This window comes from Phaenicophaeus curvirostris, chromosome 10, assembly GCF_032191515.1.
Source record: "Phaenicophaeus curvirostris isolate KB17595 chromosome 10, BPBGC_Pcur_1.0, whole genome shotgun sequence".
Classification (NCBI taxonomy): domain Eukaryota; kingdom Metazoa; phylum Chordata; class Aves; order Cuculiformes; family Cuculidae; genus Phaenicophaeus; species Phaenicophaeus curvirostris.
The window spans coordinates 19,705,632-19,725,480 of NC_091401.1; the positions used below are offsets into that span (position 1 = coordinate 19,705,632).

Consider the following 19,849-nt stretch of genomic DNA (forward strand, 5'->3'; position numbering starts at 1 on the left):
TGAGGTAATGCTGGCCATGGATGCCTCTCAGAATCATAGAACTATTAAGGTTGAAAAAGATCTTTAAGACCATCAAGTCCAACCCTTAACATAACACTGCCAACTCCACCACTAAACCATGTCCCTAAGCACCACATCTACACGTCTTCTCAATACCTCCACGGACAGTGACTCTATCGCCTCCCTGGGCAGCCTGTTCCAGTGCTTGACAACCTTTCGGTGAGGACGTTTATCCTAATATCCAATCTAAACCTTCTCTGGTACAACCTGAGGCCATTCCTCTTTTCCTATCACTGGTTACTTGAGAGGAGAGACCAACACCCACCTCACTACCACCTTCTTTCAGGCAGTTGTAGAGAGCAATATGGTCTCTTCTCAGCCTCAGTTAAGATCTCCCTTCAAGAAAATGTTATTTACACTAGGCTGAATTTGAGCTTCTGCTAAAATTTGAAGACTTAAATGATTCTGGCAGTAAAAGCTCTGCGGGAGATGAACAACACAGTACACAGCAGATTGATGCTACCTCCGGATCCCATGTGCTTCTTATTTGTCCTGGGGAGTGGGTGGCTCGGATCACATCGCATCTTACTTTGATACACTGGTTCCTCACACAGAGAAACCCCTCATCCCATAAAAGGGGGCTCAACCCTCCTCCACCAAACCAAACGTGCTCTGAACCTGCAACAGTGACTGAAGTCAAAAGCAAAACAGATTTCAACCATTTTATTTTTGAACAGGCTCTCTGATTATTGAGAAGAGAGAGAATTACTGCTGCTATAGAAACAGCAGCCACAAGCTTGGTGACCATGCTTTGCTGCAGGCAGACCTGCAGATTGCTCAGATTGAGAGATGTGCCATAGTCCACATCCAACTACTGTACCAGCCTGAAGGTTGTTTGTAAGGCCACAAAAAATATCTAAAAATACGAGTCCATGTGCCGTTTACAATATTGCCAAGCCTGTTTACAACTTGCTCCGTATTTCCTTATAAAACAAAATACATCAGAAACTTAGTGCTACTTAGCCCATGGCTGCCTACTTTGGGTGTGGGAAGGGAACTCGGTACCTCTGCACCAGATCTGGGGGTTACAACATTACGAGATGATATTCAGAGCTCAAATAGCAAATAGTTAAATCCTTCTTCACTCCGATGGGCTGTAACCATCCTCCATCAACCCTGCAGACGCTCACGATAATGCTGTAAACCAGGGACCATTGAAAAGAAAATCTCTTCATATACCAAGGCTGCAATTACTATTCTATAGACATTATTTAAGAGACTTTGTTAAAGACAGATTGTTTTGGCAAGCTATAAAAATAGAAAAAAGCTGACCAACCAAGTGAAAAAAAATACTTTACTTCCTAAGGGAAAACCCACTCATGTTGCAAATTGCAGTAAATAAAGCAAATACATAAAAAGTTGTATTTATGCAGTGATTTGAAGAAAAGCCGTTTAAAAAAAACCCTATGTATACATACTAGATTAATTCTTCAGTAATTTGATTTATTCCACAGTTAAGAAATAAGTGAAAACTTCTGATATTTCAAGTGTTTAATTATGAAGAGATAACAAATCTAAATATTTTTACCATCCTTAAATGTTCACGCAAGCTACTTAACGGAAGTGATTAAATCACCACAGAAACCTGATTTCAAGACTATTTCTATAAGCCCTCACTTCCTTTGAGCCAGCCCTGCCAAGGGCAGCAGGGCAGCAGGCAGAGTGCTTTGCCCCAGCCAGTGCTGTCCGATGCTGGGCACCCCCAGGAGAGAACCACAATTCCCTGTGGATGAGGACATGGGGGAGCTACAAGAACCAGATCACGGTAGAAGGAACTTGGCATTTACCTGGATGATGCTTAGGTCAAAACATCAGCAGCCTTCACAGCACGGTACAGGTAACAGCCTGGCTGAACTTCAGCTTTGCAGCAGGGTTAGAATCATAGAATCATAGAATAACCAGGTTGGAAGAGACCCACCCGATCATCGAGTCCAACCATTCCCACCAATCTCTAAACCATGTGCCTCAGTACTTCATCCACTCGCACCTTAAACACCTCCAGGGAAGGCGAGTCAACCACCTCCCTGGGCAGCCTGTTCCAGTGCCTAATGACCCTTTCAGTGATGAATTTTTTCCTAATGTCGAGCCTGAACCTCCCCTGGCGGAGCTTGAGGCCATTCCCTCTTGTCCTGTCCCCTGTTACTTGGGAGAAGAGGCCAGCACCCTCCTCTCCACAACCTCCCTTCAGGTAGTTGTAGAGAGCAATGAGGTCTCCCCTCAGCCTCCTCTTCTCCAGGCTAAACAACCCCAGCTCTCACAGTCGCTCCTCCTAAGACTTGTTCTCCAGCCCCCTCACCAGCTTTGTTGCTCTTCTCTGGACGCACTCCAGTAGAGTTAGAGCAATCTGCAGTGTATTTAGCTCAGTCTAAGAAAATACGATGCCATAAACTGCTGAAATGCACCATCAAATGCTTTATGAATAACACAAAATAATTTCAATTATAAATCAGAAACATCCTGAGTTAAATTCAGGGCTCCCACTCCTGCTACAGACTGCAGCAATGCCAGTGACCTACTGGAAAAGCACCAGGTGAAGACAAACTCCTGGTAATATCAGAAAGAATTAAAACATTTATTGGGCATAAATATATTACATATACACTACAGATACAGTTAAGTCTTACATACATAGTGTAGTATTTGCAAAATCTATACATTAAAATTGATATGGCAGTTTTAATACAATGCATATGAAATAGTCTAAAATTTACAATACAAGAAAACATGATTATTTTTTTTTAAAGTTGAAAAGCTTGGAATGTATGTTCCCACAGTGAGGTAAAAACATTTTATTTCTTTCAATTTAAAGAACTGTGCAAGGATAAGGTTCATACACATTCAGTTAGGGCACTTTTCAATCATGACACTGAATACTGAGCTACTGTAGCCAACAAACAGGATTAGAAAACATTTCAAGTTCATAAAGACAAAGGCAGAACAATATAAAAACATTTCTCCTTCCTTAAGGGTCTTAAACATTTAGTGTTTCACTCTACCTTTTTTTTTTTTGTCGTTGTTTGTAATTTCTTGGAGAGCAGAGAGCCCTGGGGGTGGAATCAATGCCTGATATTGCTGGATTAAAGGGCATCAAGATGCACGGGAAAAGACAAGGCATCAGCAAATGATGGGTCAGTGGTCATGGAAACCACAACAGGAACGGTTTCATGATGCTTTATTTTCTCATGAATATACGAATGACAATCAAATCACTATGGCAGAATACACCAACTAAAATAATGACAAATTAACTTCTTTAGGGCCTATGGAATACTTTATCTGATAACCTCAGAGCTGGACTGGGCATTCTCGTTAGTGTGATTATTAGGGACACCAAACAACTAGCAATGACAGAAATGCTTCAAGTGTACCCGACTGCTTTTCTCTACACTTCTGCTCACTGCTCTTAGTATTATTTGTATTTCAAACTTTCAAAAAATGATCAAATCTTCTAAAACAAGGTAGGTTCTTTTTTCTTTTTTTTTATTAAAGTAGGGTTTTTTTTAAAAAAGGAGTCAAGCTTGGATTTCATAGCAGCACTGCTGAAACAATATTCCAAAAATAAAAAAAGGGAATCTATTCAAATTTCTGGGTTTCCAAACTAGTGATCTTTTCATTGTTTTTAAAAATACACTCTTTTGCCCTCCCATTGAAGACAGTCGTATATGTTTTGCTCACAAAATACAGATGCAAGGTCACAAAGTTTCATATCACAAATAGATTTAAATAAGATGTAAATAAATTTGACAAGCCATGACTTTGGCAAAACCAGAAAAATATATAGCTCAATGCCATTAGTTTGCAAGGCTAAATTAAACTAATTATAGTCAATGACAAAATACAGAACATATCTAATATTTGCTACATCTAGAGAGGCACACAGAATTATTCATTGATCTGAGCACTTTCTTTCCAGAGATGATTATGTTTTTGGATACATGTAAACGTTTGAATCACTGATAATGTTTTTTTTTTTTTGGCATTTAATGTACTAGATGCTCCCACCTTCAAAAACACAAGAAAATGTAAGAAGATTAATAATACTAGGAATGCTGTCAGATAAAAAGTTGACCTAAAGTACAACAGTATAAAACAGACAAAATGTAACATGCTACGGGGAGGGCTGGGAGGGGAATTAGTACATAAGTACACTTTTTATTTTTTATTTTTTTTTTACAATAAATAAAAGATTGCACTGTAATTGGTATTTAAAGTACTGTATGCAGTATATAGTATAAATAAACCTAAAACAAAAATAATGTTGTTTTTTCCCCATTACTTTGGTTAAGGGAATATTATGCTAGTACAGGACACTGAATCTTAGACAATGGAGACAGAGCACAAAATAGCTAGGACAAAAGCAAAACCAAGTAGCAAAAATATACAAAAACAAGAGGCAGGGAAATACACTGTGTCTGTTGCACCCTTTTGGAATCTATTTGCACCTCCAGCTCATTTATGTCCCTGAGGTACTTGCACAATGTTGACTTAATATAAATAATCCAATGACTCAAAAATTAAAAACCTAATATCTTGATGGATTAGAATGTGTGTCTGGGAAGGGGCAGGAGGAGGGGGGAACTCCCATCACAGCAGGGACTATTCCTCTGCAGGAATTTCACCATGTACCAAGTTATTTCAATTATCCCTGTGGTAAGAATAGCACAGACACCCCTTTAAAGTACTTAAATTAAACAGATCTCATTTCTGATACCTCTAAGAAAGTTCCATACAACGGATATCCCTCCAAATTAGTAATAATAATCAAATCAACTGACAGTAAAGTTTGCTTACATTGAGTGTAAATCTCACCTAATTCAGTAGAGGCAGTAAGCTGTCACCAGCTCTAATAATATAAATCAGGCTGAACATAATAGAATAATATCTAGTATTAGATTAGGAATAGTTACATACAGTGACAAACAGACAAGTTAAAGCAGCTTTTAAATAGCTGAACATGGGAATAACTAACTATTGCACAATGCCCTCTTAAAATTACTGCTAGGAATCAAAATGGTAAAAAAAATCTATACTGCTTCATAATTTATATGCAGTTTGGTTATTTGATTTCTTATACAGGAAGTTTATACTGTAACTGTAAAAATAACATAGTTAAAAAAGTTTCGACTGCAGGATACTCTTCTGATTTGAATGCACTAAACAGTTAAAATAACTACTTATGTTTCACCTTGAAAAAAATGGGGCACATGTAGTGAATAGGCAACATTGCTGATACTGCTCAAGGAAAATCTGGTACTGTTGACTAACACTGTATCCTAGTCTTAACACTACACAAACTTGTGACTAATCTATAGGAGGAAAAAGAAGAGACAAAAAAGTGACTCATGATTAAAATTTCCTAAATAGTATGATAAAATAAGAGACTGTAAGAGATTCAGTGAAGAAAAACACAACGTTGAAAAGGCAAATCGGTGACAATTTTGATACTGTGAAGGAAAAAAACTTGCTTTTGGTATCTGGTTTGTTTGTTTCTCCAGTTTGACCACTTCCTAGTTTTGAATTTCAAAAAGGTGCATCAAAACACTGATTTATCTTTCTTCAAGCTAGAACTGTAAAAACAAGAGAAGTATATAAAATGTATGGTAGAACAAAAGGATTTCAAAAAAAGGAATATCTGAATAAATGTGTGGATTATAATGCGTAGCATTAGTTAAATTTGTATCTCAAACTTCCATTGAATTCTCTACTTCATAAAGAAGTATTGTAATATACAGGCAAATATAATTGACAAACTTGCGAAGCCAAGAACGATGAGGGCTGCAAACTGTTCATCAGTAGGAATCATATTCTTTATCTTAGGATCATCTATGCTTCCCATTTCTCCTGCAAGCATGATCTCATTTCGCTGAAGCATAAAGGCAACGGATGGGCTGAAAGGTCCACTAAGTTCCTGTGAGGTATCCAAGCACCGGCGGCAGACGCAGACACGAAACCGATAGTCTGTGTTGACTTGAAGGCCTGAGATGTGGAATGTGGTCTCTTCTCCCTTGTACAACTTCAAAACAAAATAGCAAGCACAGTCAAATACAAAGAGCAAGACAATCTTCTCCTTTCATAGCATCAAACAATTAAAAAATGTAATAACATTAGATCTTGCAAGGATTTGGGCCAGAAAGTTAGATCAGGTCTAAGTCTTGCAAGGAAACGTTGCTGCAGCTCTCATGGGAAGAACTCATAGGTCAACATGGGTTTTGGAAAAATAGAGGCATGTGGAGGACTATGTAATAGATGTCCAACCATGGGATGTCTCAATACAGAGAATTCAGAATCAACGCACCCAAGGACAGACAAGGCTTCAGATAATGTATCGACCGTAAGATGTTCTACCTACCCCCTTGTCTTTTGTGGGTGTGATAAATACTACAAACATATTTCTCTTCTCTTAAAATGTGACTCTATGTTTAAAACCTGTCTAAGACCCAAGCATCATGCATGACCCCAAAAAGAAGACAACCTGCAAACTAAGGTTACTAGAAAACATATAATCATATCAATATCATATATAACATATAACAACATATAATCATACCATAATCATATCATATATAATATAAACATATAATATCATTGTATAATCATAAAATGGGTTATACATAGTATTTTAATGTACTTTCCTCACATTTCTCTCCAGAGTCTGGAATTTTGCCAGAAATTACGCTTTCAGAATTGTGAAAATGATAAAATATTATTAAGGTATAAAAAAGCTCCTCTTTGCTGCATTGTGTTTCATTCTTTAGCAATCCAAACCCATCATGTATTTATGTTGATCAAATGTAGGTAGTGTGTGACTCAGAGAGCATGAGTCACATTATGAGAAAGAAGAGAGATAACTGAACATCTAAGCAACGCTTTTGTGACTTAAATAGAAAAAGACCACTGGTAACATTTATGAACTCCGAAAACAAATAACCAGTCAACAATTTATCTAAGAGAGGGCTCTTGAAACTGGTATTTATGAAATGAAAAACATGTCACAATGCCTGCTTCTGCTGGAAAAAAAAGTCCTGAACTTAAGGTACTACTTTCTTGGTGTATTTAGTTGGTTTCCTTCTTCCTGCTGTGGGAGCAGATGGCTGAGAGCATCTTTGCCCCCCTGAAGTTAAGAACTCAACTTGGAAAAGGGTAAGAAGAGTGAAGTTAAACTCGAGTTGATGGAGAATTTCCTGTGCATTATCCTGGAGTAAGAAATATAGGAGGAAAAAGACATGTTCAGCTAAATACCAGTTAAAGAGTCCAGCTTTGCTGCCCATGTTTGCCCCCTCTTTTAAAAAGCTGGTCATTGATTTCTTGAAGTCTGGGACAAAAGACTAAGGTTTTTCTTCCATTCCCTCCCTTTGAACTTTCATGGTTTATCCAAATACAGTTTGAATGATGGTGACCCTGAGTTTTCAGACTAAGTGGAAGCCCCCTAACTGGCTCATTTTTTGTGGCCCCAAGGTGTAACTTGAGAAGCAATGTTTAAACAAAATCGTTACAATCCTAAAGCATGCTCAGCATTCACCAGAAGTTCACTTTAGCTCAGGTGACAGGAATACAACAAATTCATACTATAAATCTCTGCAATTAACCACTGCTATGCACTGCTGCCTGTCTTGTCATCTCTCAAGAGATAAACCTAGCTTTCCAAAACAACTGTAAGCAAGGTACGTTTTCTGGCACCGTTGTAATTAATAATTTCATTTAAGAAAATGTGTAATCAGATGTTTTGCCATAAATTAAACTTTTCAACCAATAAGACCACATTAAAAAAATCCAGCAAAATCCAAATAATGATATTTAATAAAAACGTTAAAATCTAATCTTCACAAATAACATTTAATAGATACTAGGGACTGGATATATACAACCTGTCTTTGCATTGAAAAGACCTATCTAGTTAATCAGGTTTTTTTACTTGTTCTGTTCTGTCAGTGGTGAATACCAATGTAACTGGGGGCTAAGTTTGGCTAAATCAAAGACCTGTATCTTCATTACTGTCCAATAAACATGATGACAAAGTTTATTCAAGCCAGCTAGTCAACAGTGCTTCTCAGAAAAGGGCAAAACTATCAAGTGAGAGAAGTGTGCATTGTTAAAGTTTGAAAACCAGTCAAAAGTACATTGAATACATGAATTAATATTCACTAACAACATAGACAAAACATTTTCTGCACTAGAGCTAGGGAAGTGGTGGAAATCATCCTGCTTTCAGTGGTTTGATGAGTATTTAGCACCAGTGGACCTATGTTCTTTCTCAGTGACAGGCAAAAAGTTATTGTGCTTAGTTATTGTAACAAATTTGCTAAGCAACCTTTGAGCTGCACACCTTTTTATGTATAACACATGACTTGTTGGCCAACAAGTCCAAGTAGAGAGGCAATACAACTTCTCATTAACATGAGCTATTGACATGATTATAGACTTGGAACAAAGAAACAGCTTTGTATGTTCATTATTTGAGAAGTTTCAATTTTAAGATAATTTTAAACGTGGATTTTTATTCTATGAATAAGAGTGAGTGAAGGTAAAAACATTTGAGGATGAGTGTGATATGAAGTCCTGCACAGCCCCTAAATATCTTGAAATAGGTACTTGTTGCATTTATTTCCATGCTAGTGGGACATAAAAAATTATTTCATGCAGCTATTTTTCTCCTTCTTATCCAGCCATACTATCTCTGGTTCTTATAAAATGCACTGGTAACTGCTATAGGAACTCCAGACAGTCAAGACACTGTTCCTGCTCATGGGTTTATATAACAGCCTGAAAATCTACCATATTTTTCATTTGTGCAACCCTTCAAAATAATTCGTAAAACTTCTCTAATATAATACATCCCCTGAGACACACTTGCAAAATATGTACGTCACTTGCAGGGAACAAAATCGATTTAAAAGTAAATTTAGGACATCCAATTAGAAAGTAATTAATGTATCACTAAAATCACTTTTCAGCTAACGTGATCACATGCATGCCAGAGCAAAGGTAAACTGAAATACATTAGCCAGAAAACCACTGAAAGACATTTCTATATTTTATCTCTTATTCATATAACAGGAGCTAAGAGAAGGTGCACACAGCTACAGTAAGCCAGCGATGTGTCCCAGGGCTGAGAAGACACATTTGTGATGAAGACAAGCAATTTTGATGACTGAAACTGATTTCTGAGACTGAGACAGTGAAACTGTCCCTCTTTTCCATGGCTGGTTATCAGCCAGTGCAACTACAGAAGTCACAGCGTCAGCTTTGAGCATCATTGGTGGGAACTTCTAGAAAGTAACCTGTGAAAACTCAAGCCTTTATTGCTGGGCTTTTTCATACCAAATTTCTTCACTGTGACGACTAGCCACTATCTCCCTTAAAGGAACATGAAGCCATGCCTAAATCTCCCCAAGGACATCCAGAACATTTAAAGCACTGAAGCTATGCTTACTACAGCTGTACATGGATGTCATACATCAATGCTACTTCCTAACACGCAACAGGGAAATGCATCCACTTACCCACTTACCCCTGACATTATGAGGCCAACACAGTACACAGTGCTTTTATTATCTATACCAGCACCAAAAATGTTTTGAGATAAAACCAAAAGATTTCTGAATCTTTAGCACCCACATGAATTGTCTTGCATTTATTCATGTTATTTTGCTAATTCATTAATTTGCAGCAACACTCAAAAATAGACTGAAAAGGAGCAAAGATAGTTGCAAAGTACTACCTTATTCACTCTTTTAGTAATAAAACTTAAGTTTTAACATATCTCATTCCCTAATTTGGACTTACTTGGACTGTATATGACAATGTAAGAAAGGACAGGGAGAAGACAGGGCACACACGAAGTGCACTGTAAATCACACAGAGATGTGTGAGATGTCAGAGATGTGACAGATTAAATAAAAGATCTAGCTGTGATTCAGGTGCTCTGGGGAAACATCCACTGGTGATCTCTAATTAAGACAGACAAGGAAGCATCAGACATGCTTCATTCACTTTGTTTCCATGGTGCAAGGAAGGACACAGTTTGTGGGGCAGCTGATATAGAGCAGTTGCACATACACGCATCGAAACCTCAGACAGGAATGGGACGCCTGAAGAAACCAATTAAAAGTTGATGCAGGGTTTAGGAACTGGCTTAGTGAAAGAGGAAGATCATCTACCTATACTTAATCTTCTGGTCTTCAGGCAACGGTTAGCACAGTTAGTCCAGAAGAAAGCATGGGTGGACAGAATTGTAACTCTGCAAAGGTTAGTTCACTTAGAAATGGTGATTAACTACGGAGAGAGCGCAAATCACTCCAACAAGATAATGATGTTCTATATACTTCCTCTGGGGAGAAAACAACCCATTACAGCCTTTAATTTTGACTTAACCTTTACCAAAGTTCATGACGCATCACCATAGAGTGTAATTCAATACAGCAGAGAGAAGCAGCACAGCAAATGTTCAAACCCATTTCCATTGTATCATCAATTTAGCAATACTAAAGCGAGACCATTTTCCTACCTGCTTGTATTCAGATTCTCTTCCAACCAGTACCTGCAGAATATAACCAACAGGATCTCCTTTCATGGGTGGGACCATTTCCCAGGTAATTTCACAGGTGTTTCCTCCCAACTGTGTCACTCGAGGGGCTACAATAAAATTAAATGTTAATACATTTAATATAAAAACTGTATTGAAAGCTTGTTCATTTTACACGCACTGTAATATATACAAGAACATTTTTAAAAGAGCACTTCAGGACATCACAGGGGTCAACAGCACATAATTTGTACTGCAATTAGGTGGCCAAAAATCAAACTGCTTTCACCACTGGATGAAAGAAGTAAAAACGAAGCTGGATTTTTAAGTATTTCAAAAGTCATATTTATTTCAGGACAGTCTTGCCTGATTAAGCAGTTCAGGATTCTTGTGGTATTAAACAATAACAAACTCTATCAACAGAAAATTTAGTGCAATTTAGAGCTGATTAACAAGCTCCTAAGAAGTTTACTCTTCTGTGTGGGCCTCTAGAAAGGGGGAGTGAATGGGATAACTCAGAATCTTTTCAAAGCAGAAGCCAATGCACTAATTACACCAGCATTCATAAAAGCAGCAATCTTGTGGAGTTCTGAGCAAACGCCTGGGCCAGCAGAGATGCCTGCATATTCCTCCATGCAACATACCATTGAAAGAGAAAAATAATAGCAAACATGTCGTTCAGGAAAAAAAAGGGAGAAGAAATGTGAGAAGGGAAGCTCAATAATCTTATTTATTAAAGTCCAGCCTGGGAAGCAAAAGTGCAAGCATAATTTTCAAGGTTTGGACTGGTATCTAATTCTGTGCTGAACATTCAGATGATCAGATCAGTTATTTCTACCCAGGCTTAGACTAGTGCTTTCACTAGAACTCTAAGAAATCAAATTTGTCAGCTGTTGCAATGCTGCTGTCCTTGGGAAAGGATCTCTCACCAGTTGAAAGGCAAAAGACATTGCACACTATGCCTGATTGGCAAGCTTGCAGGTGAGCTGAGCAGAGTGCTAACAGCAGTAGCATGTTTATATGTACAACCAAGCATCTGCCATTGGAAGGCATCAAAACAACTACAACAGCTTCCAGGGTCTACCAACCTCTTGATCAGGCAGAGCAAGCAAGCACATAGACCCCAAAATGAAACAAGGAGAAAAAGAGGCACTGAGCACTTTGCTGAGTGGTTAACACATGCACGTGCAAGGACATGAGCTTATTAAAGGTAATATAGATTCTCAACACTATGAAAACAGACAACAGGAGAGTCTATCAAAGAAACAAATGCTGCTGCTGCTGCATATATTACATGAATTTTGGACTAATTTGTTACCACCCAAGAGGAACACATGAATCATATGCAGACCCAAATGTAATCAATACCCATTTGCCTCTCCCTGCACATCTGCCAGTGTTGAGAGTGTGATAATAGACACCTTCATCTCAGCTGACAACAACATTCTCAATTATTTTTCCTCACCCCAATACAGTCAGATTTTTGTCTGATGCTTACAAAACACTGTCATTAACAATAGTGCTATTTTTTGGGGTGGCATCACTGAGTAATTAGGATACTTTACAGGTGAATAAACACATGCATATATACATGAAAAAACATACCAAGTTTAGCACCTACATGCTTTTGTATTGCTGCAAACGCGGAAGGGAATCAACACTATTTTGCCACAACAGATCATTTTTCCCCATATCATTTCCTCTCCACACTGTTCATTAATGCAGCTTCCGTTGTGCCCTTTTCTCTGTGTCAGCCAGTATTTTGTCATGTACTCATAGTCCCAGCCCACACACAGGACCCAGTATTTGCACCATATTTTAGTCACTTGATATTCATGAGCATGAGTCATATTTAACAGGAACTAAATAAGCAGGCAAGGAGTTCAAAATCTAGATGAAATCTGAATTTAGTAAGATAGAGTTCTCTCCAATAAAATGAAAATGTGACTACGGTGTATGTCAGCATTCCTTTGCCAGTTTTATCCACTTAGTGCAGCTAAGACAAGCAATAGCAATATGGACTCATGATCCACGAGGGGCACGTGCCTGTGCCCAGGCATTCTAACAACTCGCAGAAGCTGAAACTGTGAAGTACACCTTCCCTACTACCATCACCTATGCCAGCCTGGTTCATCAATCAATCAGGAAACCCGACCTTTGGGGAAGCATATTTACCCTCAAACTTTACACCAAGCACATAAAGATACCTTCTTCCAGAAACAGCATCAAAGCAGATGCCAAAACCCACAGGATATCCAGATCCAGGTAGAACTGACAGTGGGATACTTGCATATGCTGGTTTTACTGTAGTGAAGCCTCCTCGCATTCTCTTCTCTGTGTTTGAGACTCGTTACTCCTGGGACTAGGGAAGTTACACCACAGCAGTGTTTTGCTTTCTCTAATCTTTGATCATGAATAGCGTGAAAATCACCAAAGCCAGATTTTTAAATACAGCCAAGCAAATGAAACGCATCTGACAACCTAACAGTTGCTGTTTCTCACAGTGAATAGTATAGCTTGACAAAGGAGTTTTAAGCACACAGGGAAAAAAGGAGTTTTAAACACATGGGGAAAAAATGGTGCACCCGATTTCAGCTCAGTTAGTATCTGACAGCCAACAGAATCTGCTGCCTTCATAATAGTTCTCCTTGGAAGGAAGGAGTAAAATTACTTTGGCTGAAATTTACACTCAGTAAAAGACATTTCATTATAAAACTTAATTTAATTAGGCCTTTTGTTCTTCTAGTGGAACACACATTCAGTGAGATAAAGAATCTAATGCATTAAGTATGTTAAATATCACTATTAATTTTATAAATGAAAGGAAAAATAAACTCTGAAGTGCTACACTGAACATCACTTACACAACTTAAAACATCTTTACTAACTCTTAAGTTGGTATGTATACATAGACGCTAAAGGAGTTGCATCCCATATAGAAGTGTGGTAATCCAGAGCAACCCCCTGATAAACATTATTATTAGTTGCAGCATACTAACAGTTTATACATAGCAACAGTGGCTGGTAGAACATTTATATTGTTCAATTTATATTGTTTGAGTGATAATTTAGCTTCCCACTATAATGTAACTTCACATTTCACAAAAAATATACAGTGCAAAGCAGTGCAAATTGATCTTTCATTTGTGTTATTGCAAGCTTATGTTAACCTTTACAAACTCAGCGCATACTTAGCTGTTATTTAAATAATTATATGTTACATACATATATGTAAAAAAAACCCCTATTACATACCTTTGATTGCAGGTGGGACTGACTTAGTTGTGCAGAAGGTACATATTTCTGAGAAAGGTCCCTCCCCAGCATCATTGACTGCCTGTATTCTGAAGGAGTAATAAGTGGATTCTGTCAGCCTTTGTATCTTGTACGTATGACTTGGTCCCCTATAAATTGGAATAAACCTAGAAACAATAAAAATATGAACATGTAGTTACATTGGAGGGGCACTGACATTTCTGACTATTACACATATAAGTGCAAGGTATCTATACGTCGAAAACTGGCACAATGTGCTTTGCAGAGCTGTTAAAGATAGGTATAAAACTGGCACGTTATTAACACACTAAGAACAATTAGTAATCCTTACAAAATAATTATGTGAATTATTCAGGAAATGCATCTGCCAATGCATTTTCTACTACCAAGTAATCAGAACAGATTCAGCCTGTATTCTGCTACAATACACTGTGCTGGCTTAGAAGATGTTTAAAACAAGATTAATTCTTTGAATCCTTTATTGCTTGATTTGGACTTTATTCCTGGAAGTGTTCAAGGCCAAGTTGGACGGGGCCTAGAGCAGCCTTATCTAGTGTGGGATGTGTACCTGCCCAGGGCAGGGGGGTTTGAACTGGATAGGTTTTGAGGACCCTTCCAAACTAAACCATTCTGTGATTCGCACACTAAGACTCAAACACCACATCCAACACTCATCTGCGCCATCTTATGCCAGCATTAACTCTGTTTAAATCAGAACACACAGATTGTGCAACGTAACCATAAGGTATCATATATTTCTGAGTTCTGAAAAGTCCACAGACCGAAGACGGTCAAACAGCAGAAACAGATTCAGAGAGAACATACACAGTGGTCTGTGAGTGTAAAGGCACAGGAGAAGCAATATAGTGAGGGGGATATGGAGGATGGAAAAAGCTGCCAGCTGGGAGTGCTGGGGGACACCTGTACTTGAGAGCAGGCTAAGAAGAAAAAGTGACTTCCAAAACACTTCCTCTGACAAGACCAAACATCAACACACACAACCTTGTCCAACAATATAGTGCAAAACAAAAAAAAATCAATGCCACTTAATAGAGAAAGGGAAAAAGGAAAAGAAAAAGGAAAAGGAAAAGGAAAAGGGAAAGGGAAAGGGAAAGGGAAAGGGAAAGGGAAAGGGAAAGGGAAAGGGAAAGGGAAAGGGAAAGAGAAAGAGAAAGAGAAAGAGAAAGAGAAAGAGAAAGAAAGAGAGAAAGAAAGAGAGAAAGAAAGAGAGAAAGAAAAAGAGAAAGAAAAAGAGAAAGAAAAAGAGAAAGAAAAAGAGAAAGAAAAAGAGAAAGAAAAAGAGAAAAGTACAGGTCGCTAGAGAGAATCTGACTTCTATTTTCAATTGCTCTGCTGAGATAAATGCTTTTCAGTACCAGTCACCTGTTAGCCTGCAATTTCTAACTAAGATCCTGACCCCTCGGGTGCTGAACAGAATGGGGATGAGGATAAACAAAGAGGAAGCACCCAGCATCTAGCATCAACCCGCTAAGCCTCCACTGGGGAACAAGGTCTTAACCTGAAATAGTCCCGAATCTGGAGAACATAAAATTCACTGTGTAGGATCACATGGGGTATTTTTTATGATTTAATACACTTTTTCAAATACCTTAACCATTTCAGTGGATTGTAAATCACCAGGAAGCCAACAAAAGAGATTTGGTTTTAACCTCCCTATCTAGGTGCTAGCTGTATCCTGGATAATAAGTGCTCTGGCTTTGCACGAGATACACAGTATAACCAATTTGAGCATTTCAAAGTGACTGGGTCTGTCATTAGCTCTCAGGGACAGGAACCAATTTATATTACATCATAATAGAAATCCATGGAAGTACAGCGAGATCAAGAATCATCTGTAATAAAAAGAAATGTTGGAGTAATTTAAATTGTTGGAAATGTACTCTGAGGACTAATGTGACTTACTACCTCCACTGAGTTTCAGTAAGCCCCTCACCTTGACTGGAAATCAAAGACCCATAGGTTTTTAAAGAGGAGATTTTAAAGCCAATTTCCAAAAAGAAGAATGTTTTTCTACAACTTTATGGTTATACAGTTTCAAGGACTGTCCACTATCCCACACATAAAGATCATGTAAGCAGCTATGGCATGATTCAAAAGACTGCCACAGGACCTGCTCTCATAGAATAAGATTTCTTGGGATTCAACGCACAACGAACAAAGACATGTATTTAGGACAGTAATAAGACTGAAAAGACAAGACTACTCTGTCTCTCCCTCTCCAGTTCTTGTAGATCACTCAGGCAGCTGTCTCAAAAACCACTGCAGCGCTCACAGAAGTGCCAAGACTTGTATCTGACCCTGAACCAAGGGCAACAGATAGCAAAAAAGATGCAACGCAGTATTTTAGACTAATGTTCTCTTTGTAATCATCCGTGAAGCTAGATAAGCATGGGAGGATCCATACACCTTACCATCTACCACACAAGCACACTCATGTCCCAGTGCGGGCTTACAGTACACTTGCTAGACATTTACATGGTGAATACCAGTGTCTTAGTCTTCAAAGTACATTTTTGCCTTTTGAACATGACTGAGGCTTCATAACACTGAAAAAGTGATCTGGCAAAACACTTGAGCTCCTCTTTTCACTTGGAAACTGGACTAATACTCCCATCTGGTGTCTATCTCTACCCCTTTTTACTTCTCCATCTCAAAAAACATCTGTAATGAAAGCAAAAACCATTATGGAGGAGCTTGCACTCATGTTCAGTATGCAAGACTGTAATGGAAGCACACTTAAACTTCTAAGATTCAGCCACCTTTGAAGACCAAGGGCTTCCAATTTTGGAAGAAGAAATGCTAATTAGTAAGTCAATCAAATTCAATTGCTGTTAGGTTTCACTATGACAATAATGCTTTTTAATCGTGTTTGAAGATGTAGATCACGATGCAAGAAACAATGAGATGAAACATTTTAACCTCAAAACGGTAGTGTTTTTTTAAATAAAAATCCAGTATTTTCCTCAGGTACTTCATACTCTTCCAGAATTATTTATGTTATTTTTAAAACTAGTGTATTTACTTGATGTAGATGGCTATAGACTTTAAGCAATATGTCCTACAATCTTTTCTTCTGTCTCAAACTTTCTGCTGAAGGACTGCAATGACCTTAGCGTTGAATTCATCAGTCTGATTGAACATTGTGTCTGCATTCATTAAAAACTGTCTAAAGTAAGATAATTTATTCCTATTATTGCAAGTTCATTTTTTAAATCTAAAAACTTAAATTTAAATCTAAATCTAACGTAAAAAGCACATTAAGCATGGGCTCTACATTTAAAAACTCCATAAATTGGCACTCTTACATTGCATTAGTTCCTTAGACGCTTAAATTAGGACAGTTGAATTGGTAAAACTGTGGGGATAGTAGGGACTCAAAGTGGTCTAGACAAGTCCAAAGTGCTCCTGTTCCATTACAAGTAAATCTGTATTATTCAAATTCAACATGTTGCCGCATTGCCTCTCCTCTCCAGTAAAGTAACAGCAGAAGCTGAAAATAAATTAAATTTATCCAGGGCAGGAAACACTCCCCAGAGGCTATTTCCCCTTCATTTCACTCTTGTGATCCCAATTCTACCCTTCCCAGACATTCTGATGTCAGTCACAGATTATTCATTTACTTACACCGAGCAAGGAAAGAGAACACAATGTCCTAGAACAACTGTTTGGGAGACACCACTGCTGTTAGCTTTTCATCAATACCTTTTTATTCTCAGTGAGGAACTTCTTGGAAATATTTTACATGTTGCAGCTATTTTGTTTCCCTCACTCTGGTCACTTCCAGTTGAGCAGAGGAATATGAATGCACTCGTTCTACCTCTGCTCATTAGTTCTCAACACATTTTAACCAGCAGGTTATCTTTCAAACTCTTGGGTTTTGTTTACATTTTAGGAATCTGTTTGTCCTTAAAATAGCTTAATTTGAGAGACAATCTACTGTACAGCACTAAATAAGACAGAAATCTTAAGCCATGTACAAAGGCTAAAAAAGCCACCCAAATGATTCTGTTACTGCCTCCCAGAAAAATGTGGTGATCTGCCACAGTTCTGGCTGGAGAGAAATCATTAATACAGCGCTGGTCTGACCTGGCGACCCGCAGCTTTGTTTCAGCACACACAGACAACTGCATAATTAGAAACTAAAGTACACGAATGTCAGAAACCAACGGCTCTTTTAGTGTTATTACTGCAACATCCCTTTTATCTGCACAGTTACAGCTTCCACCTACTTTTTTAGACCATTCCTCTATTTTGCTTAAAGAACATCACCAAACACTTTCCAATCTATATGGTTTTCTTTTCCCACCAGCATACTGGAAGGTTTAACACCTCTTGGCTTGTTCCTGCTGACGCAAGAAAAGCATTATTAATCTTTACTAAACCTAGATGCCAGAAGTAGAATGGAATTAAGTCACTAAAAGGGTAATAAGAACAGCTTTTGGTGAGGGTCAAAACAAGAGGTATCATTTCATTTTTAAGGGAGGCTGTAGAGAAGCCCTGAAGACAGGAGGAAAGTAGAAAGCATGATGAAATAATACCTCTCACTGTGTGGTAACTTATCCTTCCCCAGCAACGAGAACCTTAACTCTCTCTGATCCACATCTTGAGTACAGAGCGGACTTTTATTCCATTAAACTTGCAGAGATACAGGGGTAAGGTCAACACACAATTCTTTTCAGTTCTGCTGTATTCAAAACTCTTCAGCTGAAAGATAAAAGCCTCACATCTGCAGCATCCCCCATCCCCACCATCTATCAGTGCTCTGATAACCTGTATGAGGCTGACCCAATCTTTCCAGTGCTCCTGGGTGCCTCGGGCACCTTTCCAAGCTACTCTTGAGCATCACGTTTTGCAGGTAGGTGTTGAGGGAAGGGAAAAATCTGGGCAGGGGTTCCCAAAAGAGTTTTGTGCTCCCACAAGCTCCCCAAACCCTGACTTCCAGCCCTAACATGAGATGTGGACCAAACACATGTTCTCGGCCCCTCTGCTCTGAAGATACCTTTTAGAAAGCTTTAAACATATTATGAACAAGCATATGTTATGAATCTAATCTCCACAATGCACTGTCAATATAATTTTTGCTTATTGGCATAATAATAATAAGAGAACCCACTGAGGGAGGCAACTTTTCCATCTTTATCCTTAGAAAAGCAAAAGTAAGTGGAAAGCTGAAAAAGGCACACAGAGAAGTGGTAACAGTCAGATGGGAAGAGTTTTGGTTTCTTCCCTTAATCACCTAGCACATCCGTAGGCTAGAAAGACAGTACTTGCAGCCAAAAATATATTTTTAGCTTGCTTCTACAAGATCATCTTTCATCTGCTGTTGAATTTGAGCATGTAATCCACATTTACCTCGGATAGTCACTTGTCAAATGTCTGGAATTATTGAAAATGGAGAACGCCCTTAACCTACATAAACTCCCACATAGCAAGAAAAATAATAGTTTTTTTGCAAGGAGCTTCTGGATGCATTCAGGAGAAATGGAAGACAGACCAACAAAGTGCCTGATAGATGGTTGCTGTGTGTAGCCACATCAAAGGCCGAGGAATAGACAGGAAGAACAACACTGAGCACAAATTAATGCAAATTTAACAGCATTTGAATGAAAGATCTTGGAGAAATTAGGGAGAGCGTCCAGTGGCCTTTTGAAACTACTAGGCAGCTACCAATACCATGGAATGCAGCAGCAATTTATTAAGAAGTAACAATAGGTATAAATAAGAGTGGGCTTAAAGCTGAAAAGGAAAAAAAAGCCCACAGCTTAGAGGTAGTGAACTAATGCACTCAGTCATATGGGTTTTTTGCCTTCTTTGTGCAGCATTACAATCCACCTCCCTAGTATGGCAGCAACTAACAGTTGTTTTGAAAATTCATCTCATTCAGCACATCATTTTAGAACTATTTACTGATCTGACAGCATCGGTAGACTGGTTTGGCAAAGCTTGCTAAGGAAGCAAAGTGTAGTCTCT

At 38.3% G+C, this 19,849-nt stretch overlaps 1 protein-coding gene across 3 annotated transcripts in view; it reads right to left on the reverse strand.

The window, feature by feature from the left end:
- Positions 1-2,618: 2,618 nt before the first annotated feature.
- The window catches only part of FNDC3B (fibronectin type III domain containing 3B), a 201,648-nt gene continuing 184,417 nt past the window's right edge, over positions 2,619-19,849 (reverse strand). For all 3 annotated transcript variants that reach the window (XM_069864562.1, XM_069864563.1, XM_069864564.1), the window contains exons 24-26: positions 13,838-14,004; positions 10,565-10,692; positions 2,619-6,073 (exon numbers count right to left, since the gene is read on the reverse strand). In XM_069864562.1, coding sequence (XP_069720663.1) covers positions 5,762-6,073; positions 10,565-10,692; positions 13,838-14,004 — 607 coding nt within the window. In that variant the 3' untranslated portion in view covers positions 2,619-5,761. The remainder of the gene's footprint in view (positions 6,074-10,564; positions 10,693-13,837; positions 14,005-19,849) is intronic.